Source organism: Aotus nancymaae, unplaced genomic scaffold (genome assembly GCF_030222135.1).
Source record: "Aotus nancymaae isolate 86718 unplaced genomic scaffold, 86718_ANA_hifiasm-v0.15.2.pri h1tg000006l, whole genome shotgun sequence".
NCBI lineage: Eukaryota > Metazoa > Chordata > Mammalia > Primates > Aotidae > Aotus > Aotus nancymaae.
The window spans coordinates 20,884,744-20,911,898 of NW_026988417.1; the positions used below are offsets into that span (position 1 = coordinate 20,884,744).

General features: G+C 36.0%; 1 protein-coding gene across 3 annotated transcripts in view; it reads right to left on the minus strand.

The window, feature by feature from the left end:
- The window catches only part of KCNIP4 (potassium voltage-gated channel interacting protein 4), a 1,196,254-nt gene that overhangs the window by 932,864 nt on the left and 236,235 nt on the right, over nucleotides 1-27,155 (minus strand). Inside the window, exon 1 of one of the 3 annotated variants that reach the window (XM_012472346.3) lies at nucleotides 17,843-18,228. The exons of the other annotated variants lie outside the window; for them this stretch is intronic. Coding sequence (XP_012327769.1) covers nucleotides 17,843-17,930 — 88 coding nt within the window. The 5' untranslated portion in view covers nucleotides 17,931-18,228. Of the gene's footprint in view, nucleotides 1-17,842; nucleotides 18,229-27,155 lie in introns of those variants that run through there. 3 annotated transcript variants of the gene reach the window in all.

A 27,155-nucleotide genomic window follows, 5' to 3' on the forward strand; every position in this document is an offset into this window, starting at 1 on the left:
TCATAAAATCCAGTTTTCCTTTGCCTTTCTTCCTTCTTCTCCAATTAGTCCCTGGTTTTTGTCTGTTCCAGCAAACTGACCTGCTTTCTGTTTCTTGAGCACACTGAACACAGCCTGCCTTGTGACTTCTGCACTGGCTGGTCTCTCTGCCTGAAATTTGTGTTCCCAGGTATTTCTACGGTTCTCTTGCCTGCTTTAAGATTTTGACCAAATGCCATTCTCTGATAGTCTATCTTGACCACTCTATTTAAATTGTAACCACACTGTTAAGGACTGAATTGTGCCTCTCCATATCAAATTTGTTGTTTGTTGAAATCCTAACTCCCACTACCTCAGAATATGATCGTATTTGGAGATAATATCTGTAAAGGGGTGATTCCATTAAAATGAGGCCTTTAGGGTGGACCTTAATCCTATCTGACCAATTTCCTTATAAGAAGAGAAAATTTAGATACACAGGGAGATACCAGGAGCACACAGGCATACAGTAAAGATGGCATGAAGATACAGCAACAAGGTGGCCATTTGCAAGCCAAGGAGAGAGGCCTCGGGAAAAATCCAACCTGCTCATACCTTGGCTTTGTATTTCTAGCCTCAACTGCTGTGAGAAAAATAATTACTGTTGTTCAGGTTTCCTAGTCTATGATATTTCACAGTGACGGCTCTGTTAAACAAATGCACACTCTAACCTCCACAATCTTCCCAAACCCACCTATCCTGTTGTATATTTACCCAGAGTATTTATCACCTACTGACAAGCAATTTTATTTACTGGCTTAGTACGTGTATTATATGACTTCCCACTACATGAGGCTAAGATCTTTTGTTTATGGATATATCCGAAGTTCGCAGAAGAGGGCCTTGCAAATGGTAGGCACTTAATGAATATCTGCTGGATAAATGAATCCTAGCAATGCATTCATCTCTTATATCCCCTGCCTTTGTTTATTTGCTCTTCCTGAGAGGTCCAATGGCCAGAGGTCCAATGGTCCATATCCATGGCCAGTGAAACCCAGCTCAAATATTAACAATGCTAAGAATGTATCTCTTGCCACCAACACTCAGTGCTCTTTCTCTTTGGAGTCTAGTAATGCACTAACTATACTTCTCTTGTGGCGTTTAATACATTCAAGCCTGTATTGAATTTTCTATATATAGGCATATCTCAGATATATTGCAGATTCTGTTATAGACCATGGCAATAAAGTGAATATTACATTAAAGTGAGTCATACAATTTCTTGGCTTCCCAGAGCACATAAAAATTTTGTTTACACCGTACTGTAGTCTATGAAGTGTGCTATTGTATTATGGCTAAAAAAGGTACATACCTTAAATTTAAAATACCCTATTGCTAAAAAATGCTAACTATCATCTGAGCCTTCAGTGAGTAGTAATTTTTTGCTCATGGAGGGTCTGGTCTCTATGTTGACATACGCTGACTGATCAGGATGGTGGCTGCTGAAGGTTGAGGTGTCTAGTGTAACTCTTAAATCATACAACAATGAAGTTTGTCACATTGATTGACTTTCTTCTGTCAAGGATTTATCTGAAGCATATGATACTGTTTGAATAACACTGTATCCACAAGATAACTTCTTTCAAAACTGGAGTCAATTCTCTCAAACACTACTGCTGTTTATTGACTAAGTTTATGTAATATTCTAAATTCTTTGCTGTCATTTCAGCATTGTTCATAGCATCTTCATGAGGAATAGACTCCATCACAAGAAACTACTTCCTTTACTCACCTATAAGAAGCAACTCTTCATCCATTTAAGTTTTATCATGTGATGGCAACAATTCAGTCACATCTCCATGATCCACTTCCAATTTTCATTTTCTTGCTATTTCCATCACATCTGCAGTAACTTCTTCCACTGAAGTCTTGAACCTCTCAAATTCATGCATGAATGTTAGAATAAACTTCTCCCAAATGTTGATATTTTGACTTCCTGTCATTAATCATAAGTGTTCTTAATGGCATCTAGAATGTTGAAACCTTTCCAGAAGGTTTTCAATTTACTTTTTCCAGATCATCAGAGGAACCACTACTTATGGCAGTTATAGCCTTATGAAAAGTGTTTCTCCAGTAATAAGAGTTGGAAGTAAAAATTACTCTTTGATCCATGGGATACAGAATGGATGCTGTGTTAGCAGGCATAAAAGCAACATTAATCGCTTTGTCTATCTCCATCAGAGCTCTTCAATGACCAGGTGCATGGTCAATGAGCAGTAATATTTTGAAAGTAATCATTTTTTTCTAAGCAGTAGGTCTCAACACTGGGTTTAAAATAGAGAGTAAACCATTGTGTAAACAGATGTGACATCATCCGGCCTTGGCTCTTCCATTATAAAGAAGAGACAGAGTAGATTTAGCATAATTATTAAAGGCCTTTGGATTTTTACAATAATAAAGGAGACTTTGCTGCTACTTAAAGTCATCAGTTGCATTAGCCCCTAAAAAGAGAGTCAGCCTCCCCTTTGAAGTCAGGCATTGAATTCTTCTCTCTAGTTATAAATATCTTAGATGTCATCTTCTTCCAATACAAGGTTTTTTCTTTATTTTTATTTTTTGATACAAGGTCTTACTTTGTCACCCAGGCTAGAGTGCAGTGGCCTAATCATAGCTCACTGCAGCCTTGATCTCCCTAGCTCATGCAAACCTCCCACCTCAGCCTCCTAAGGAGCTGGGACTATGTGCAGTCCTAAGTAGCTGGGACTCAGATGTGCATGCGTTGCCATGTCAGGCTAATTTTTAATTTGTTTTAAGGCAAGGTCTCACTATGTTGATCAGGCTGGTCTCAAACTCCTGGGCTCAAGCAATCCTCCTGTCTTGGCCTCCCAAAGTGTTGAGATTGCAGGCATAAGCCATCATGCCCAGCCAGAGGCTTCTTCATCTACACTGAAAATTTGATTTTCAGTGCAACGACATTTATCTATGATCTTAGCTGGATCTTCTGAATAAGCAGCTGCATCTTCTACATCAGCACTTGCTCTTTAACCTTGCACTTCTGTGATATGGATATGGCTTCTTATCCTAAGCCTCATGAACCAACCTCTGCTAGCTTCAAACTTTCTTCTGTAGTTTCCTTATCTCTCTCAGCATTCTTAGAATTCAAAAGAGTTAGAGCCTGTATTAGGCCATTCTTGCATTGCTATAAATAAATACCTGAGACTGAGTAAATAACAAAGAAAATAAGTCATTGGTTCATGGTTCTGTAGGCTGTACAAGAAGCATAGCAGCATCTGTTTCTGGGGAGGCCTCAGAAAGCTTCCACTCATGACCAAAGGCAAAAGAGGAACACACATATCACAGAGCAAAAGCAGGAATAAGAGAGAGTTGGTGGGGGAAAGCCATACCCCTCCCTTATTATTTATTTATTTATTTTTTGAGACAGACTCTCACTCTTTCACCCAGGCTGAAGTGTTGTGGCACAATCTCAGCTCACTACAACCTCTGCCTTTTGGATTCAACTGATTCACCTACCTCAGTTTCCAGAGTAGCTGGGATTACTGACACGCACCATCATGCCCAGGTACTCTTTTCATATTGTTAGTAGAGACAGGGTTTTACTATGTTGGCCAGGCTGGTCTCAAACCTCTGACCTCAAGTGATTAAGCCCGTGTTGACCTTCCAAAGTGCTGGGATTACAGGCATGAGCCACCATGCCTGGCCAATGCCACACACTTTTAAATGACCACATATTGCAAGAAGTCACTCATTATTGTAAGGACAGCACCAAGGGGATGGTGCTAAATAATTCATGAGAAATCCACTACATGATCCAATTTTCTCCCACCTCCAACACCGGGATTAGAATTTGACATGAGATTTGGGTAGGGACACATATCCAAACTATATCAGAGCCTTACTCTGGATTAGGCTTTGGCTTAAGGGAGTGTTGTGGCTGGTCTGATCTTTTACCTGGACCACTAAAACTTTCTTTACACCAGTGATAAAACTGCTTCACTTTCTTATAATCTATGTGTTCACTAGAGTAACAATATTAATTTCCTTCTAGAACTTTTCCTTTGTAGTGACAACTTAACTAATTGACACAAGAGATTTTGGCTATTTTAGCTTTCAACATGTCTTTCTCACTAAACTTGATTATTTCTAGCTTTTGATTTAAAAGTGGGAGACGTATGAATCTTCCTTTCCCCTGAACACTTATAGGCCATTGAAAGGTTATTAACTGAACTATATAATACTGTTGTATCTCAGACAATAGGGAGGCTCAAGGAGAAGAAAAGACGTGGGGAATAGCTGGTCAGTGTAGCAGTCAGAACACACACAGCATTTATTGATTATGTTCACTGTCTTATATAGGTATGGTTGATGGTGCTCCAAACGGTTATAGCAGTAACATCAAAGATCACCGATCATAGACCATCATAAAAGATAAAAGGATAATGAAAAAGTATGAAATATTACAATGATCATAATATGACTCAGAAACACGAAGTAATCGTGCTTTTGGAAAAATGGTGCCGATAGTGTTGCAAGAGGCAGGGTGGCCATGAAACTTCAATTTGTAAAAATTGCAGTACCTGAGAAGTACAATGAAGCAAAGCACAATACAGTGAAGCATGCCTGTATGTTTTACATTCTCCACTAAATGTTCAGCTCCTTTATGGCACAGCTATTGCCTCATGCATCTTAAAATCCCTTACTATACCTACCGAGTGTGCCACACATTTTAAAGACACAATAGACCTTTGCTAAAATTAGGAAGATTATTATGATAAAAACACTTACTAGTGAACAATGACAAATTGTGTCGGGCTCTATTTTAAGTCTGTATATCATTTGCTTTATTAGTAAAAACCTCATATAGGTCAGACTATCATTATCTCCATTTTATTGATAAGGTTTCTGAACCTAAGATAAGTAACTTGCCCAAGATCATAGGGCTCATGATTCGTGCAGCCAGATGTGAAGCACAAACCTATTGTTCTACAGACATCAGGATCTGTAGCATATTGACTGCCAGTTTAAAAATAAAATGCTTACTTTAAACAAGATCATGTCTTTTGTGGGAACATGGATGTAGCTGGCAGTCATTAGCAAACTAACGCAGGAACAGGAAACCAAATGCCACATGTTCTCACTTATAAGTGGGAGCTAAAGGATGAGAACTCACAAACAAAGAAGGGAACAACAACAGATACTGGGGCCTACTTGAGGGGGGAGGATGGAAAGAGGGAGAGGAGCAGAAAAAATAACTATTGGGTACTAGGCTTGCTACCTGGGTGATGAAATTCTGTAAAACAAACCCCAGTGATACAAGTCTTCTTGTATAACACCTGTACCTCGAAACTAAAATAAAAGTTAAAAAAGAAATAAATAAATCTCTAAAGCACACAAAAAATGCTTAAAATAAAAATATTGCTATCATGTTAAATGGAATAAAAAGAAGCATCATGTACCTAAATTCTTATCTATTTTAGAAGCTGCCATAGACAGATTTTAGATTTCTAATGACTACTTTTCTTGCTTTGAAATATGAGAGGGTAGTCTTTGTGCATTGGTCAAATTCATATATCGACTGAAATTTTTAAGTTCATATTTCATAATAAAATTCTTCTCTACATCTTATTTTATTGGTAATACTTGAAGACTTAAAACATAAAATAACAAAATTTATTAAATATGTTTGTCTTTCCTAAAAACAGGACTTTAATATCTATGCAAATCTCCTATGCCTTTATAATATTTCATAGATAATTTAAAGAATGAGTAGTTTGTCAATATTGACTTCTGAAGTAACTAATTTCTACATGTTATTGTAGTTTAAAAATTTTTTACTAATGTTTATATCATAGGAAAAAAGTCATGATTAATAGTTATTCAGTTACTCTTTTTTTTTTTTTTTTTTTTTTTTTTGAGACGGAGTCTTGCTCTGTCGCCAGGCTGGAGTGCAGTGGCACAATCTCGGCTCACTGCAACCTCCACCTCCTGGATTCAAGCGATTCTTCTGCCTCAGCCTCCCGAGTAACTGGGACCACAGGCGCGTGCCACCACACTTGGTTAATTTTTTTGTATTTTTAGTAGAGACGGGGTTTTACCATGTTGGCCAGGATGGTCTCGATCTCTTGACCTCATGATCTGCCCGTCTTGGCCTCCCAAAGTGCTGGGATTACAGGCGTGAGCCACCGCACCCAGCTAATTGTTATTCTTATTTTTTGGTGAATAAAAGAACTTAATTACAAATTTTTTGAAAATTAAGGACTTTAAATTCAAGAACTGTTAGCAATAATATATTGTACATATTTGAGCAATATATAAGTTATCTGACATTTTTAGTAGAAAATATCTTTTGGTGGGAGAATATTAAGCATAATTAAGTAAAACCCTCTAAGAAGGAGGTCTTTGAGTCATATGTTCTACCTAATTTTGAACATCTTAAAATCAATACAAAGTGAACATATTTTAACATTTTCTAAGGAATTTAAAACAATTGCAAAAGGTTTTACATAATACACTACTTTACACTGATTTATCAGTATCCGAAACAGGACTAGTTCTATTTGAATGAGTGCTGATTCCAGCCACTGCCCTTACAAATGCTGGCTTGTAAAAATACTGAATGGCACCTTGAATCAGGAACACTTTATTTTTGTGAAGAGGAAATTGATATCATGGGGGGAATATAAACTTGTCCAAGGCCACCTGCTAAGATGTGATGGTGCTAAGATAAAAGTTCAGGTCATTTTGTCTACCAAGTCTAAGTGTTTCTACCCCACCAAGCCACCACCTGAGGCACTTGTCACAATGTAAGGTTGTGAGAATAACGTGTTTTTGGAATAGCAGAGTAATAATCAGTATGTAGACTAATTAGCTGGTTTGACCTTGTAAAATCACTTGAGTAACTTGGGTTCAATTGTCTCTTCTGAAAAAAAAGAAGGCCGACCAAATGATTTTTAAGATCCATTGAGATGTAACATGTCTATGATCCAAGAATATATTGTGACACAAAAAATTCTTTATATGAGTTACATGACAAATATAATGTTGTCTATATTGCTGCCATTGTGTTCAGGACTTATACCACATTGAGTGCAAACAAGCTTCTCAACCTTCCAAGTCCAGGGATTGTACTTTTATTTGAAGATAGGCTAGGAGGGCATCATTGGAAGGAACATTTGCATGTATCTGGGAACATGCCCAGAACTTGGCTGTATAGTTTCCCTTGGGGAAATTCAGTAGACACAGCATAAAACTGATCTTTAAAGTTCTGAAAGATTTTTATAGAACTGGCTTCATCACTCTTTAAAGCCTTTTGACTTTTGTTTGGCTCACGGAACTACAAGATATTAGGAAATTTTTTTTGTATCTCTCATCATAAAACAGGCTCTATGTATCTTAACATATTATAGAACAGGAACATGACTGACTTGTCAGGCATAAAGTCCCTTATCCTAATCTGGTGACCTTGCAAAAGAAAAATCTTCCCATTGTAGAGGTAATAATATAGAGCCAGGAAACTTGACTACTTTCTCCAGGAGAAGAAAACTGCAGCTAGAGAACAGATCAACTTAAAGCCTCGTAATACTTCACTCAAAGCCTGGTAATATTTTTTTGTGCATGTAAAATCTCTAAAATTATAGTACATTCAAGGCGGTATCTTTTTGTTTCCAGTAATTTTACCATAGTCAAAGATGGGAAGAACCTATAAATTTCTAACCTATAAAATGTATTATTTTATCTTATACAGAGATATAGCTATTTTATTATTTTAAAAACATTAAAATTCATTCATTATACATATAATATGTTCCTTGTAGAAAAATGAGAAAATACAAATACATCAACATTTATACATAAATCAACCACAAGATATGTGACTTTTTAAACAAATGAGCAAATATATAGGACCTACCCCATTTAAAATGTGTAGTTACACTTCCTCTGTATACAGCTAGAGAGAATTCATGCTTCCAAGGCTCTCAATTATCTATAAGCATTTTTATAACTGCAAGAAGTACCAGGTAGAGATGGAACAGCAGAACCATAACAGAGATTAGAATGAGCCATTGAAGTAGCCAAGATCAGCACTGATTAGGCAGTCACAATTCCACCAACCTTGGAAAAGACATGCAAAGAAACAGGCAGGAAATAGTGTAGTTTTGTCCCCTTAAAAGCTCTGGTGTTGTTCAACTTTGTAGTACTTCCAATGACTGTGTAAGGAATATTGACTGTGCATGGTCTAGGCATTGGATTACAATAATAAACAACAAAAAACCCATAATTATTTTTAAAAGTTTATATTCCACTTTCATAGATATTTATAAATATTCTGTAACATTTTAGGTAGTGGTAATTTTTATGGAGAAGACTACCATATCTCCCAGTTTGCCTGGGACAGTTTGGATTTATGCTTGTTTTCTGGTGTGATTATTAAGATTGCCTCTTTTTACTCTCAAAAATGTCCCAGTTATGGTGACCCTCTCTGTAAAAGAAATTTCAAAACAATGAAAACACGTATGAGAGGGGTTCTTGTGGATCAGACGGTCAGGAAATGTCTCACTAGGTGATATTTAAGCTGATAATTAATCACACAGCTCTTAAGGGTGAATTTGAATTTGAGAAGGGAAAACTATGTAGTCAATCAAAAATGTAGTTTAGCCTCTGACAAATCTAGTTTTAAAGTTAGCCCCAGCACACCCTAGGTTTGGCACTTTGGGCTAGGTTCCCTGTGAGATATTCAATAGTATAGCTTAAGTCTAATAATGTGATTCAGAAATGAACACATTAAATTATATGGGCAAAGAAACATATTTATTTATGATATCCTCTCACATCAGCATAAAAAAAATCTATATTTTAAAGCAACGACTATGCAATAAATACTGTCTTTGGGTATAGCTGGATAATTAAGTATCCCTAATTCAAAAATATGAAATCCAAAATGCTCCAAAATCTGAAACTTTCTGAATGGTAAATCGATACTCAAAGAATATGATCAGTGGAGCATTTTGGATTTCAGATTTTCAGATTAGGAATGCTGAAGCAATATATATTCAGCAAATATTCCAAAATCCAGAAGAGTCCAAAAACCAAAACATTGCTGGTCCAAGCATTTCAATCATGAGACACTGAACCATTCCTTCTGTCTTTTAGAAGATTCTGATCTACTTGAGATATAACTTGCACACCTGAATCTGTTCAATATACAGGGATGACTAGTAATTAAATGCTGAACAATATGGGATAGACAACCTGTACTATGAGAGCTCAAAAAGAAAATAAATCAATATACATCACAGAATAAAGCAGGGTTCCAAGGAAAGAAAATGGGATCTGAACAGGTGTTTAATTGATTAAATGAAACATTTCCCACTTGACCACTCAAAAAACCATGGATGTATTGCTCGAGACAGACGACAGGACACTCTGTTGGGCTTGGTTGGTAGTTTCTGCAGCAATCTTGTTGGATAGACAATTTCGCTTTTTAGCAAAACTTCCTGTTCATACAAATAATCCCACTAGTCTTCTCTCTTCCCAGCTGCTTCCTCACCCTTCCTGCTTGGCTCCCCTCTCATAAGCCTCTTCCTTTCTAATGTTTTCAGCGGAACATATTTTACAGTCTTGTTGCTTCACTTACCTGACCATTGTCCTTGCCTAAAATTGTCCTTGACTGAAATTACAAGAGATAGTTTTCTTCTGCTTTTTGAAATCTTAGCATATGTTTGTTGGTTGAGTTAACCACCTGATATTTATTTGCTGTACTGACAGGTTGACACCGGGCAGTTGGGAATCATAAAGAAATGGCTCAGCAGAACCACAAGACTCAGCTCTTAACAAGCACTTAATAAATGTTGGTCAAATGAATAAATGGCAATTATTGAAAAGTAATACAATTAAAGACAAGTGAGTTTAAAAATTGCAGTCATTTATATAGGTTGCTTTCTATTTATTCCTAATTACCAGGAAGCATAATAATGATTAGGTATTTCAATTATCTTTAGTGAAAATTTAATTTCAATAAAACAAATAGAACATCCTATAGATACCAGATCAGTAATAGTGATAAATTTGTTAAATGTGTGCCAGCAACAGAAATATTTGTACAGAGATCACCATTTTACAGATGTGATGACCCAGCTTAGGGGGTCATCTAATTGGTCTTCCCAATTGTGGGGTAAGGGATAAAGCTCTATGCTGTGCTGTTGCCTCTCAGAAGGATGGCTGGGGTTGAGCAGAAAGAACAGCTCTCTTGGAACACATTTTCAGACATATGATATTTTTTTCTGTTATAATGTAATATATTTATATTATTGTCATTAAGACTATGATGAAAAGACATTAGAGGAAGCAAAACAAATCCAGATAGTCCAGATATGAGACAACTAAAGAAGGGTATCAAATGATTAAATGTTCTCTATGAGTTTACTCCCTCATGCCAAACATTGGCACAGTCCTTCTATGCCCACCCTGGCCACTCATTCAGTCCTGCTCCCAGATTTGTTTTTCCTGAAGTTGGAAAATAGTGATTCATTGGCCATCCTCAGCCATTATTGTATGTTGATCTGCTGCAGGGTTTTATTCATCCTCCTTTAAAAACATAAAGTGAACATTAGCCTCAAATAAAGAATATCTTGAGACACCCTGATGCCACTGCTATATCTCTATTAGGCAGGAGAGATAGATAACATTAGGCAAAGAGCCATATTTTGCAGGGACTAGCTAAAAACTGATTTGTTGGCAAAACTGTATATATATATATATTGCACTCCAGCCTAGGCAACAGGGCAAGACTCCCTTTCAAAAAAAAAAAAGCTGTATTTGGCCCTCTTGCTTAAGGTAATCAGAGTTTTCTTACCAGAAAGCAAAGTGCTGGGGTGCTGGGGACTGGGATTATAGGCGTAAGCCACTGCACCCAGACAAATGCAGCTCTTTCTATGAATATGGACTCTTCCCTTTAGACGCTATGTAACATATTGATTAATTTAGCCAATCAATCAACTGTGTTTCAAGAGTTTACCATGTCTGAGACTATGAGATCAGACTCCAGAAATCATTTATACCCTTCTCTGATATATATATATATATATATATATACATATAAAATATATATATGTATATATACATATTGAGATATATACATATATATCTAGATATATATATATATATATGTATGTATATATCTTGATGATTTCTGTCATGGTCAGTTGAACTTTTTTCCACAGTTCAGGGAAACTCCTCAGATCTTACCTTCCCAAGCCCACAAATGTATCCCAATACTGGAAAAACAGTGTTGGAGAGAAAATAAACTTTATCCAAGAAAAGCTGTTGATATGGTTTGGATGTTTTGTCCCCCTCAGATCTCATGTTGAAATGTAACCCCCAGTGTTGGAGGTAGGGCCTGGTGGGAGGTGTTTGGGTCATGGGGGTGGATCCCTCATGAATGGCTTGGTGCCCTCTCCAACGTAATGAGTTACTGAAAGATCTGATTGTTAAAAAGAATCTAGGACCTCCCCTCCTCTTGCTTCCTCTCTTGCCATGTGACACATCTGCTAGCCCTTCACTTTCCACCACGATTGTAAGCTTCCTGAGGCCTCACCAGAAGCCAAGCAGATACTGGTGCAATACTTGTACAGCCTGCAGAACCGTATACCAAATAAACCTCTTTCTTTATAAATTACCCAGCCTCAGGTATTCCTTTACAGCAAAGCAAAACAAAGTAACACAGCCATCAGGGTGCCTAACAAACACAAACCATAGCCATATCTCACTGAGTTGTAATAACCTCTTCCTATAATAACAAACATCACATTATTTTCACATATCATTTAATTTGGATGATTATAATGACATTCTCTCAGAATACAGAGTCGCTCTGTTTGAACACATAGGTTCACATTACTTCTGGAATGTAAAAAATATACAGAGAAATATTTGAGAGAATTTTTACTGTCAAAGTGAAAGATAAACAATGATAGTGAAAGATGTGGTAGAATGACAGGAATTTCTGCGTCACCCAGAGATAAGATTAGCTTGCTCATGCCACTTTCAATATCTTTTGAGGGGAAGCAACATGACCACTGTGAGTAATTTTAAATAAAAAAGCCTAGTCAGTGGTAATACCAGTAGCGAGTGAATATAAAATAATCAATACTGCTATGAACATATTTCTCCTGCTTGGAGTAGCTTTCCTGCAGGCTTCTAGGATGGGGTTAGCCAATGGAAGCACTAGCAGAAAATCTGAAAGTAGGAGGAAAATGAGACCAGCATTTTTTTTCTCCCCTGAGTTTTCTTCCTATCAGGTCTCTGTGGGTAGGCTATATTTCTCTATTCAAGGCCACCACTCTGTCTGGAAGCTTTCTGGATACAGTTTCCCTCTCCAGGCTCTAAAAATGGTTCCTATCCCTTGCTTCTTCAATAGTTTACTGTTACTAGCTTGAGCAAACACATTATCCCTTATTGCTCCAATACAGAGTCCCTTTATCAAAGTCTTTTCTGGAGTGTGAGATCTCTTTCCTGCCAGCAATAGAACTGATACAGATCACAATCAATGTATAATATCCTCAATCAATGTATAATATCCAGATCACAATTGTATTGTGAAATTGAAATATTTTTTAAGTACTTAAACAAGGCACTGATGTGTAAGTGCTGAAGTTTCTGGTAAGAAAGCTCTGATTACCTTAAGCAAGAAGGGCAAATGTAGCTCTTTTTTGCTTGTTTGTTTTTTTTGAGATGCAGTCTCATCTTGTTGCCTAGGCTGGATTGCAATGGTGAAATCTTGGCTCACTCTAACCTCTGGCTTCCTGGTTCAAGCAATTCTCTTGCCTCAGCCTCCCAAGTACCTGGGATTATAGGTGCGCACCACCATGCCCAGTGAATTTTTGTATCTTTAGTAGAGATGGGGTTTATGTTAACCAGACTAATCTCAAACTTCTGGCTTCATGATCCACCCACCTTGGCCTCCCAAAGTGCTGGGATTACAGGCTTGAGCCACAGCACCCAGCCAAATGCAGTTCTTTCTATGAAGATGAACTGTTTCCTTTAAACTACATGCAATATATTGATTAAAAGTCAACAAGTGAGTTTTAAGAGTTTACCATGTCTAAGACTATGAGATCAGACCACTTCTACTTTAAAGTTATGACAATGATAAAAACAGTTTTCTTTGGGAAAGAAGAGGCTTTAAGCCTGCAAGCTTACCTAATATGCTAATTATAGGGAAAAAAAGAACATAATTTGCAATGTAATAAGACATTAACATACAAATTTCTTTCTGAAACTAAGGAAGGCAACCAGTAACCTGAATATATAGGTGTTTTGTCTGTTTAAATCAGGGATCCTGTAATCAGATTTGGCAGCAATGGCAGATTATGAGAAGATTAAGCAAGACCATAAATTCCCCACAAATATCTCTTTAATCCTGTTTATAAAGTTACAATAAAATAAAACAGGACAAAATAATCATCCTGATAAAGTTTAAAATGTAAACTCCGTTGGGAAAAGTAACACAGTGCCATAAATTCATTTGCAGTCAAGTATAAACATCATTTTTCTTTGCTTGCTTTTTACTTGAGAGTAGGTTTCAATGGAAGAAACAGCACAAGCAAACAGTATAACATGGTGGCATATTACATGCATTTGAATAATGCAAATTTTACATGATGCCATAAGAAATGTAATCTTGTTTTATCAGCAAAATTTGAAAGAATGGATTAAAAACTTGAAAATAATAAATCAGGAATAGCATAATTTCAGAGTTCACAGGACAAATGAATATAAACTGTGTATTCAACTGCCACATGTCAGGACCACTTCAACTGGGAAATAGAAAATCCTGTCTTTTTTTTTGCCAATATTTGACCTGAATTTTGCTAGTGTTTAATTACGTGAGGTCTTTAGAAGTGCATCCCTTGTGTGAGATATGTCTCCCTATGTGTAAATCTGGCTCGGCTGGGGTATGAGAGAAGATATAGCGGAGAGAGGTTTGAAATATGATTCTGTGTTCCATCATTTCCAGGGGGAAAGAAGAGAACAGAAAATGGAAGGGCACATGGCCAGAAACAAACTTTTCAACTCTCTGGTTTTGCTTAGGATCACCTCTTTTCTTCTCTTCATACTTCAAAAATGCAATATAAAAAAATATTTAAGTCTTTACATGACTAGCCTCTTGTGGCTTGACCCACAGTAACTTCAATGATGCCAAGTTTAAGGGGGAAACTACTCAATGAAAACTTGCGAAACGAATGTGCACCATCTCTCTGTCTGTCTCCTCCTTTAATCTAAAACGCTCTACTTGATGGAATGATGAATTCTTATCTCCTGCTTTTAATAATATAATTTCATGAAATTTGAAATACTTTAACCCACTCGTTAAACAGCAATTCAGTGTTTCACAGGGTTTCTAGGCTTAAATTGCTTTTGCTTCCCTTAGGTGGAGAATTGAACTTGGACATACCAATAACTTGCAGACCTGAAGTCTGAAACAGGGCTCCAGGCAATATCCACCTCAGACATACGTTTGGGGAATTCTTGCTAATAGAAAAATGTGTTCAGGTCTTGATTTTTCGAGAAAACAATGTACAGAATATTGAAAATGTCAAAACAGCCTTCAAGTAAGTACCCTAAAACATAACAATACTAAATTTTATACATAAAGAAGAAACAGTTCGAAATACAATATCATCAATAACGTTCACCCTTCTCGACGTGCAGAATTCATATGATAGGGTGTTGTATAGGTTCCTATGATACACAAATTACCCATTGATATAAGTGTCATATTCTTGGAGCAATCCTAAGACCCATCTCAATTTATTTAAATGTACAAGAATATATTGGGTAGCATGAGCCCCATCTAGAATTGAATATAATATGCTACATAAAGAGGCAGGTCTCAAACTGAGAAGAAATTACGATAATTGATCCTACAATGAACTGAAGCCATTAACTTGCAATATTTGCTTATGGATTTCTGTGATTTATTATACATAACAAAGAAATTTTAAAATGTGTATGTTTTTATGATAAATACAGCCAATATATATGTTTGTAAAATACACTCTTTGAGAAGTGATTTGCCACGACAAAAAATATGTAGAAAGTTTCTGGGAAAAGAGATGTATCTTATTTTAGCTGGACAAATCTTTACCTTTGAATCTGTACTCACTCAAAAAATTATTTTAGAAATTAAATTTCTAATTTGTAAGCAATCCTAGGCATTGCCAAAACTTACATGAAAAGCTTTCACAAAAGGAAATTACTTTTCTCTACCTTGTGGTAACACTAATAAGACAAATTGAAGGAAAGTTTGAATCCATAAAAATTTCTTTGCAATTCCAATGTTCTATGTTTATATAAATGGCCCATTTTGGTATCAAATGAGAAGCAGCTGTCAAAAATAAAATTATACATTTCAGAATTAACCTGTTTTAATATAAAACAAAATCACTATTTCCTCAGATAACACCATTGACCAAATAAAAAAAAACACGAAAATAAAGGGCTTGTTGGTAAAAACAAAAAGATCATCTAAGACATGTCGTGTTGTTTTAAATTTTTGATAGCTACAAAGACATATGCTGATTGTTCAGGATACAATTAGCAGCTGCCTGCACATCCAACTTGAAAGCAAATTTTTTAAGCTAATTCAACTCTTGTTTCCTACTTCTTCATTAATTACTAGCTAAGGGACTTGAAAGTGTCCTAATGAATTTTACATTAGAATCCACAATATGAATGGTGTATATTATCACACCATCTAGTAAATGCATAAATTGGCTTTTCCAAGTAGCATTTTGAGCAGTTGTAAAGATTCTGGTTGGATATCACACAATTTAGTATTAAAGACTGAGCCGAAAAGAATTTTTAGAAGAAACAAGTTGCTGTAATCACATTTCTCAGGTCATAAATCTATGTTATAACCTTATGATAATCTGTCAGTCCTTGTTCTCAAAGTTCTATGCTTCTTTTTTTTCTCTTGTGGTTCAAAAAAAAGAAAGCGATCCCACCTACAGTGATTTCTAAATATGCATTGAATAAAGCTTAAAACATTGCTGCTATACTAGCTTTCCATAATTTCATATTATAAAGTACCATCCAATGATAAAGTACCAACCACTGTATTTTGGAATTAATACTTACGGTTTACAGCTTCACAACCACTTACCATTTTCATAAAATTCTTTGAAATCAAAAGTTTAAAAAAATATTCCACAAACAGAATGAGCTAGACAGGCAGAAAACTGCACCTAAATCCAGTAAGAAACAGATAGAACCTTAAATTATCCCTAGCAGAGAGAAACAGACAACTATAGAAACCTCAAGGAAAGCTTTCTTTTATAAAATATTTCTCTCATTTCATGGCAAGGTAAAAGATCGCCTCTTGCTCACTGTCAAATGTGACATGATATCATAAACGGCACATCATCCTCACTTGAATGTTTTAAAGCTAATAAGAAGGCAATGTGAAAGTCATATAGACAGGACTAAACATTTGTAATCTAAAGGTGAAGACTGCATGAGAAACACATTAGAGCTCTGAGCTGGCAAAAGTCAGAAACAGACTTTCAATTATTATGCCTTAAAAAGTATCAAAAGTCACCACGATTTGCACTACCTAAAGATTAAAATGTAGACAGTAACAAGAAATTAACATTATGATATTAACAATCCTTTTAATATCTATTAATAGTTAATAATGATCTCTGAAATCATTTGTCAGTTATTCTCTTAAAATGGTTTTCCCTTATCACACTAACATAATTGTATATGCAATTTTGTTAATTATCGTCAAGACTTGACTTTCTTAGGTAAAGTGTTGCTCAAATTCATCTCTCAGCCTTATATCAGCAAACGATCACCTCTTATTCATTTTCAGATGTGTCATATCATAAACGGCACATCATCCTTACATCATCCTTCCTTACTTACAGTATATGTTTCTTTACTAACTCTTTTCTCTTTATTTAGATTAAAGAAGACAAATATAGGTCAGTATTTGAAAAATAAAGCTCACAACAGTTCTTTATGACCAGAATCGAAGTGTGGTGTTCTATTGACCAAGCTTTGTCTCTCAGAAGTTTGATGATCTATTAAAAAATGTATATTATCAGTGTCAAGTAATTTTGGTCCCACCTGTCACTAACTTAATGACGGCACTGCCTAGGAATTTCATGGGAAACAAAACTGTTGGTTTAACCCCATAATTTTGGAACATCTTAAAAATATTTTCTTGCTATTAACACTTAGATTTAAATAGAGTTTCTATTTCAATAGTGCAAATTTTAGAATATTGAAATTCACTGCAATGAAATAAATATCAAACCTCGCATGGACATTTTACTCTTCAGCTGTTTTCAGATTTTGCTCACATTTTGCAAGGAACTCACAGATCCAAAGGAAATGTCCTTAACTCTTTCACTGCCAAGCCCTATGATCAAACACGGAAAATAATCTATGGATTATAATAATCAAAGAGTTCCAGAGAATTTCTAAATACCTGCAGGAAGAAAATCTGTGTGCTTTTCCAGTAAACTGCAGCAAGCAGGAAAGAAGAGAAAAACCCTCTGCACAATCATATATTAAAAAAAAAAAATCTTTCTACTCTGCAGATACTGTTTCCTGAAATTTACCAGCAACACTGCCTTGAAGACATAAAAAATACATCCACAGAATTCAGTTCTACCCCCAAAAGAGCTGCACTGCACACATTTTTAGAAACATAAATCTCAGCAAATATTCACAATTGCATTTTATTGACAACATTAAAAATAATCACAACAAAGAAATAGTGAGTCTTTCCTACTCCATGTCAACTTCATTACCACGCTCTACTAGCCTCTATTAAAAAAAAAAAAAAAAAAGTCATTACCTGTATGAAGAGAACCTGTTAATAGTCTGAGAAGGTACTGGGCAAATTTCAATATTTCACGTTTACACCGCTTTCTACAGCCACTCATCTTAAGCAACAAGGTATTCCTCTGAGGAGAGCCAGAAGTCTTTGCCAATAATAATAATAATAAAAAGACAGTCTCTGAGGAGAAACTTCTGTCTCAGTTTATGCACAGGCTGCCTTACAACTCCTTTGGAATTAGCTGTTAGTGCCTCAATCAGAAATTCCTTTAAAATGCTAGAGAAGCCAGATACAGCTACAACAGTAACTGGGAGGTGAGAAAACACGGCTACTCAGTGTGGTGGCCAAGTTCTTCTGTGGCAACAGATAGGCTGCCGGTTTACACTTGTAGTAACCCAGCTCTGGTTCGGCTCGGCATCCCCTCTCCAGAAGCAGTTGCAATCTCACAGACCATTCAGAGGGAGGCGGGGCCTGCGATGCCAGCTCATCAGTGAATCAGCATGTAAGCAGGTGAGAAGACAGATGACAGGTCACTGGGTCTGGAACCCTTCGGATACCAATAAAGGGAACCTGTGAGTGCAATCCAGCCTGCTGGGGAGGAATCTCAGGGCCCGAGGCTGTACAAAATCATTCCCAGAAAGAGGAGGTGGGGAGAGGGAAGCATGCTGCTCAAGGTCAGACATCAGACAACTCCCTGACACAGTGTTAATCAGATTCAGGAAGCCTAAATAGGGGAAAGGAAAGGCTCATTTGAGAAGTTGACCCTGATTCTAAACAGAGTTGAAGATTCACCACCAAATGGGGACAATGCTATTTTGTCACAGATAAATATATTCTCCTTCATGGGCTTAGAAGTAAAAAACAAGCTGTTTCTTAAAACTGCCTACATTTTCTGCACAGCGCGGGGTCAGGTATTTGGAAATTAGGATACGTAATTGTCTCCTTTAAAACACAGTAGTCTAGAAACCACAAATCTTAAGCCCTCTACCTTGCCTCCAGGCAACAGAGCTCCAAAACTAATTTGCTGCACTGTCCTAAGAGAAAGACGTGCCTCAGTTTCTTCATATTTCAAAAAGCAAACACAACCATCTCCTTACCAATTGACTTTTTTAAAAGTTAATAGTGAGAACAATGGCAAGGATTTGCAATTTTCACAAAGTACCTTTCTTTTAAGACATTGGGATAGAGGTAGTTGCTGTGAAAGCCAGAAAACTATAGGGTTGCCTTCTCTGAAAAAGTGATTTTCCTGAATTCTTGAGTGTCTTATGCAGTTTTTAGGATTTTTCTACACTCTTAATTTATACTCCTAGAGTTTTTGTTTATTTTTTGTTTGTTCTGTATAAATATTTGTGAGATTTAACACAGATAGGGCCATATTTTAAATACCTAGACAAACATTTTGGCTTCTTTTTCTGACTGTTGGAACAATTCTAGTTAAAACTGATATTTCCCAACAATACCACATATGAAATGATGTTCTTCTACACTTAAGAAAGAAGCACTCCTGGAATGATAGACTGAATCACATTGAATGGAAACTCATTCTCTTCTAGAACTCTTACCCATTTCTACCAATCTCAGTGATCTAACCATTCTATTTAAATTGAATAATGAAGCATGCTTTCTAGGAATTTTCAGAACTTTAATCGAAAGTATTTAAGATATAAACAGACCCATACACAGTGATCAGCAATATCCTTTTATGAAGTTCTTGCTCCTACACATTTTCCATGAGTGATGGCATCCCTAAGTTTGAAATAGGCAGAAGAAATACACAATTGTAGTTCAATAGTTGGTTGAATTAGTTGAACACCCCATTTCCTTATCTACAAAAGTGGGAATAGAATGTATATTTTACTTACTTGTTGAAGGGTAAGATAAGATAGGGTATGGGCAACCTTAAGCACAGCACTTTTATTCATAGATCTAGCAATTATATGCTGAGCACCTATTATGTTCCAGACATGGCTCTATGTGCTGGGAACACAATAGTAACTGAGAAAGGTAAAGCCTCTGTTCTCATGCAGCTTACACCTCAACAAAGAAAACATCAAATTACCAAGTAACAAATAAGAACATATCCCATATAAGTAAGTGCTGTTGAACCAGGAGAGAACATTAAAACCAGGCTGGCAGAACAGAAAGTGAGCAGGTTGAGAGGTCAGGAAAGAGATCTCTAAGAAAAGAAGTTAAGGTGGAGTTTGAATTACAAGAAGGAACTGACCATGAGATGTTTAGGGGAAAGGGCATCTTGGCTGGAGGAAACAGCTTGTGCAAATATCCCAAGCTGGGAATGAGCTTGGCATCCTCAAGGAATAGAAAGAAGGGTGTGGCTGCTGAAACATGCTGAGCCAGGAGAGACTTCTGGGAGACATTTTCATGGATAAAGTCAGGGGCTATAGTATGTGAAGTAAGGGATTTAGATTTCAGTGTATTTGCCAGGAAGCCACTCTAGGGAATAGGAGACTTGTGTGATCTGTCTGCTATGTAAAGGATGAACTGCTAGGGAGCAAGAGTGGAAGAAGAAACACATATGAGGGGCATCACAGTGGTCCAGGTGAGAAACAATGGCCTGGAAACACAGCTAGTCAGTTTCTGGATATAATTGAAAACAGAATCAGTACACTTCGGTATACTGAATAGGGACATGAGGGAAAGCAAAGAATTAAGGATGAGTTAGTTTGGGACATGAATAACTGAATGGGTAAATTTAATGAGCTGATGACATAGAAATGCTATGGAATTGCTGGATCATATGATAATTCTGAGTTTTTTGAGATCCTCCATACTGTTTTCTAAAATAGCTGTACTATTATCATTTGCATTCTCAATAACAGTATAACCAGGTTCCCTTTTCTCTGCATCATTACAATATTTGTTATCTTTTGTCTTTTGGCTAATAGTCATTCTAACAGATGCGCAGTGATAGATCACTGTGATGTTAATTTGCATTTCCCTGATGATTAGGACTGTTGAATGTTTTTTCAGGAACCTGTGGGTCATTTCTATGTCTTCTTTTGAGAAATGCCTGTTCAGGTTCTTTGCTCATTTTTAAAATCAGGTTATTTGTTTTCTTGCTACTGAGCTGTTTGATTTTCTTACATATTTTGGATATTACCCCTTATCAGATGTATGGTTGCAAATATTTTCTCCCAACTGTGGGTTATCTTTTCAGTGTTTTGTTGCTGTTGCTGTTGTTGTTGTTGTTTTGCTGTGCAGAAGCTTTTTAGTTTGCTGCAATTTCATTTCTCTATTTTTGCTTTTGTTGCCTGTGCTTTTGGGGTCCTATATGAGAAATCATTGTCCATACCAATGTCCTGAAGCTTTTCCCCTATATTTCAGTAGTGTCACACAGTTTCAGGTTTTACATTTAAGTCTTTAATCTATTTTGAGTTAATGTTTTTGTACACAATGTGAGATAAAGGGCTAGTTTCATTCTTCTACATGCGATTATCCAGTTTTCCCAACACCTTTTTTTTCTTAATATAAAAAATCAATTATTTTATTTTATATAAATTATACCTCAATAAAGCTGAGTTTAAAAAATCAATGGCTAGAAAGGCAGCAAACCACATTGCCATGTATGTACCTATGCAACAATCTTGCATGTTCTTCACATGTACCCCAAAACCTAAAACACAATTAAAAAAAAGTGTGTATATATATATATATATATATATATATATGTATATAATCAATGGCTAAACAAAGCAAAGCACCATTAAATTGCTGTTTTAAAGATTTATAACAAATGATGAGTACTGTATCTTTATGGTAACTTTTCTTTGCCAGAGATCTCACAGATAAAAATGATGCATGTAGATCTCCCAACACCTTCTATTGAAGAAACTGTCCTTCCCCATGGTGTGTTCTTGGTTCCTTTGTCAAAACCACTTCTGACGCCTGTAATCCCAGCACTTTGGGAGGCCGAGGCGGGTGGATCACGAGGTCAAGAGATCGAGACCATCCTGGTCAACATGGTGAAACCCCGTCTCTATTAAAAATACAAAAAATTAGCTGGGCATGGTGGTGCGTGCCTGTAATCCCAGCTACTCAGGAGGCTGAGGCAGGAGAATTGCCTGAACCCAGGAGGCGGAGGTTGCGGTGAGCCGAGATCGCGCCATTGCACTCCAGCCTGGGTAAGGAGTGAAACTCCGTCTCAAAAAAAAAACAACACTTCTGGGGATATATACCAAAAATTGAAATCAATATGTCAAAAGAATCTGGATTTCCGTGTTCATCATGATTCATAATAGCCATGATACGAAAGCAACCTAAGTGTTCAGCAACAAATGAATGGATAAAAATAAATGTGGTATATATACACATTGGAATTCTATACAGCCTTATAAAAATTAGGAAATTCTGTCATTTGTGACAATATGGAAGAACCTCAAGGATGTTATGCTAAGTTAAAGAAGCCAGGCACAGAAAGACAAATATTGGATGATCTCACTTATATGTGGAATCTAGAAAAGTTGAACTCATAGGAACAGAGAGTAGAATGGTATTTACCAGAGGATAAGAGGGAAGGGCTGATAGAAAAAGGAAAAATGTTGGTCAAAGGGTATAAAATTTCAGTTAAACAGGAGGAATACATTTTACTGATCAATTGTGCAGTATGATGACCATAGCTGCTAATAACATAGCTTTCAAAATTGTGAAAAGAGTAGATTTTAACCATTCTCACCACAGAACGATAAGTAGGTGAGGTAATCAAATTGTTAATCAACTTGATTGAATTTTTCTGGAATAACCACATATTTCAAAACTTCATACTGTACCCCATAACTATATGCCAAGTATTATTTGCCAATTAAAAACTTTGAAATATAAATAAATACAAATACTATGTGTAGTCTTCTACATTAAGAAAATCAAAAGTTCTGCTTTAGATATATTAGAATTTAGATATTTATTATGTACTCAAAATTAAGATGGAAGTTTTAATTAATTCATTTAAAAATACTTTTTTTGTTTTGTTTGTTTTGTTTTGTTTTGTTTGACAGAGTCTCTCTCTGTCACCCTAGCTGAATGTAGTGGCATGACCTGGGCTCATTGCAACCTCTACCTCCTGGGTTCAAGTGATTCTCCTGCCTCAGCCTCCCCAGTAGCTGGGATTATAGGTGCCTGCCACCATGCCTGGCTAATTTTTGTACTTTTAGTAGAGATGTAGTTTCACCATGTTGGTCAGGCTGGTCTCAAACTCCTTACCTCAGGTGACCCACCTGCCCTTCCTCCCAAAATGCTGGGATTACAGGCGTAAGTCCCACACCCAGCCTACTAAAAATACTATTTAAAATAAGAGATATGATTAGAAAACTCACAAATGTCAAAAGGATAACAGATGTGTTGGTCAGTGCAGGATGCTACAACAAAATACCATACTCTGGGTAGCTAAAAAAAAAAAAAGATATTTCTCAAAATTCTGCAGACTGTGAAGCCCAAGATCGAGGTGCCAGAATATTCAGATTTTGGTGAGGGTCCTCTTCTAGCTTGTAGAGTGCAGTCTTCTCTCTGCATCCTCACATGAAGGAGAAACAGAGATTTGGTGTCTTTCTCCTTTTATAAGGACACTAATTCTATCATGAGCACACTATCCTCACGACCCTATCAAAACCTAATGACCTCCAAATGTTGCACCTCCAAATACAATCACATTGGGAGGTTAGGACTTCACATATAAATCTGTGAGCAGAAAAAACAAATATTCATTCCATAAGAGAAGAATACTACAAACAACCCTACAAGATAATTGTCATGAATTACATGAAATGGAACAATTCCTTAAAAAAACGCAAACTAAAATAATTAACTAAAGCTTAAATAGATGATTTAAATTGCTTTATACCTGTTAAGTAAATAAATTTAATTTACACTTTATAAAACTTTTCATAAACAAAATCTTCAGACCACTTGGTTTTACCTGAGAGTTTTATCAAACATGTAAAGAAGAATTAACACTAATTCTTCTCAATCTCTTCTGGAAAGTAGACAGGAGTTAATACTTTATAATTCATTTTATGCATGTAGTGTTGACAAGACACAAAAACTAGAGAAAGACAACATCATGAAAAAGTAAAGTACAGACAAATATCTCATAATTACAAGTATGGATTCCAAAATCCTTAACAAAATATTATCAAAGAGAAATTAGCAACATATAAAAAGAAATATGTTGGTAGGAGTATAAATTAATTCAATCATTGTGGAAGACAGTGTGGTGATTCCTCAAGGATATAGAAATAGAAATACCATTTAACCCAGCAATCCCATTATTGGGTATAGATCCAAAAGATTATAAATCATTCTATTATAAAGACATACGCACACATATGTTTACTGTGACACTGTTCACATAACAAAGACTTGGAACCAACCCAAATGTCCATCAATGATAAACTGGATAAAGAAAATGTGGCACATATACACCATGGAATACTATGCAGCCATAATAAAGGATGAGTTCATGTTCTTTGCGGTGACATGGATGAAACTGGAAACCATCATTCTCAGCAAACTGACACAAGAACAGAAAACCAAACACCAAATGTTCTCACTTATTAGTGGGTGTTGAACAACAAGAGCACTTGGATGCAGAGAAGGGAACATCACACACTGGAGCCTGCGGGGTGGGGGGCTAGGGGAGGAATAGCAGGGGGTGGGAGGATTGGGGAGGGATAGCATTAGGAGAAATACCTAAGGTAAATAACGGGGTGATGATGCAGCAAACCACCACCATGGCATGTGTATACCTATGTAACAAACCCGCATGATCTGCACACGTACCCCAGAAGTTAAAGTAAAATAAAAAATAAGAAAAAAGAAATATGTTGCATAATCAGATAGAGTTCATTCTGGGGATGCAAGCCTGGTTCAATATTTTAAAAATCAAAGTATTATGCCACATTATTGGAAAAAGAATCACGTGATTATATTCATTGATGAGAAAAAAACTTAAGACAAAATTCAAAATCTATTCATTAAAAATAAAACGAGAAATAGGAATAGAGAAACCACTTCAATTTGATAAAGAACACCTAAAAAAAAAAAACCTACTAGTAACATTATGCTTAATGGTGGAAGGATGAATGCTTTTACCCAAAGATAAGGATCAAGACAAAAAAAGTGCTTCAACCAATGTTATTTAACATAATGTTGGAAGTGCTAGCCAGTGCAATGAGGTACAAAAAGAAACTTAAAGACACAGAGATTATAAAGAGGTAAATACAACCTTTCCATTTGCTGATAATTTTCTATACAGAAAACCCAAGGAGTCTATAAAAAAATTAAATTTCTAGAATAAATTATTATCTTCAGAAATGTCATAGTAGTATCCTAGAAATGTAACAGGATAAATTATACTACTTGAAAAAGTCTGTTGTGCTAGCAATAAACATATGGGCACTAAAATTTAAAATACATCATTTACAATGACTAAAAAAATGAAATGCTTTGGTGTGTGTCAAACAAAACATATATGAGATTTCTGTGCTAAAAGTTACAAAAACTCTGATTTTAAAAAAAAAGATGATTTAAATAAAACAGTAAAGATGTCAGTTCTTTCCCAAATTGATATATAGGTTTACTGCAATTGCAAGCAAAAGTCCAACAAAACTTTTCTAATATAGAGGAGATTTTTCAAAAATGTATATAGATGTACAAAGGAACTAGAATAGCTAGCACAATTTTGAAAAGTAAGTCTTGAAATCAGGTGGAATGATTTTAAGACTTATATGGCTGCAGTTCTCATGTTTGTGAGGGATGGTTAGAGCAACAGATGAGCACATGGTTCAGTGGAACACAGAATGGAAAACCCAGAAATTGAGCTACACAACTATGCACACCTGATTTTTGACAAAGATGCAAGAGCAGATATTCAAGGGAGGAAAGATAGCCTTTCAACAAGTGATACTGGAGCAAATGGACTTCCATAGGCAAGAACTCAACCTTTGTGAAGACCTCACACCTTGTATAAAATTTAGCTCACAATCGATCACAGGCGTAAATGTAAAATGTAAAACTGTTAATGTTTTAGGGGGAAAAAGAGAAAAATTTTCAGAATCTAGGGCTAGGCAGAGTCCTTAACAAGGCTCATTGCTAGTAAAACAGATTTTTTCAAGTAGTATATATTCCTGAAACATGAGCCACAAAAGAAAAAATTATGAATTGATGCCATCAAAGTTTAATACTTTCACTCATCAGAGACTCTGTCAAGACAATGAAAAGACAACATACAGAGTGAAAGTAAATATCTGCAAATCACTTATCTGACAACGGATGTGTATCTAGAAAATATAAAAACTTTGAATATTCAACAATAGAGAAGCACACAGTCCAATTAGAACATGAGCAAAAAACATGGCGAGACATTTCACCAAAAAGATAAAACAGATGGTAAGCACATGAAAACATATTAAACAGCATTAATAATTACTGAAATGCAGACTAATACTACAATGAGTTATTACTTCACATCCATCAGAATGGCTAAAATAGTATCAAAAATAGCGTCAAGACCAATTGTTGGCAAGGACACAGAAAAGCTGGATCACTCATACATTGCCAGTGAAAATGTAAAATGGTACAGTCACTCTGGAAAACAGTCTGGTGGCATCTTAAAATTCTGAACATATGTCAACTACAATACTCAGCAATTGTACTCCTGAGCATTTATTCTAGAGAAATAAAAATTTATTTTCACACAAAAACCTGTACATGGATACTTAGACAGTATTTTCACTTGTCAGAGTCCTAATCTGGAAACAACCTGGATACCCTTTAATGGGTGAATGGTTAAAGAAATTGTGTATGTCCAAACCATGCGATACTACACAGCAATAAAAAGGAATGAACTATTGATAGACACAATTTAGACGGATCTCAAGGGAATTACACTGAGTGAAAATGCCTGTCTCAAAAGATTACATACCACATTATTCCATTCATATAACATTCTTAAAATGACAGAATTACAAACGTGGAGAACAGATTAGTGGATGCCAAGGATTAAGAAAAGGGTAGGGGGTGGAAGGAAGTGGTTTTGCTATGAAAGTGTAACATGGCAGATCTTTGTGGTGATAAAGTCTTCTGTATCCCTACTGTATCAATATTGATACCCAGGTTGTGATATTTTATTATAGTTCTGTAAGATGTTGCCATAGCAGAAAACAGTAAATTGTATACTGCATCTCTCTGTATTTTTGCTTATAATTCCATGCTAATCTACAATTATTCCCGAATAAAAATTTAATGAAAAATTTAATAAATAAAATTTTAAAAATACCTTTGACCCCTACTATGCAATACTGTTTGAGGTGCTGAACATACA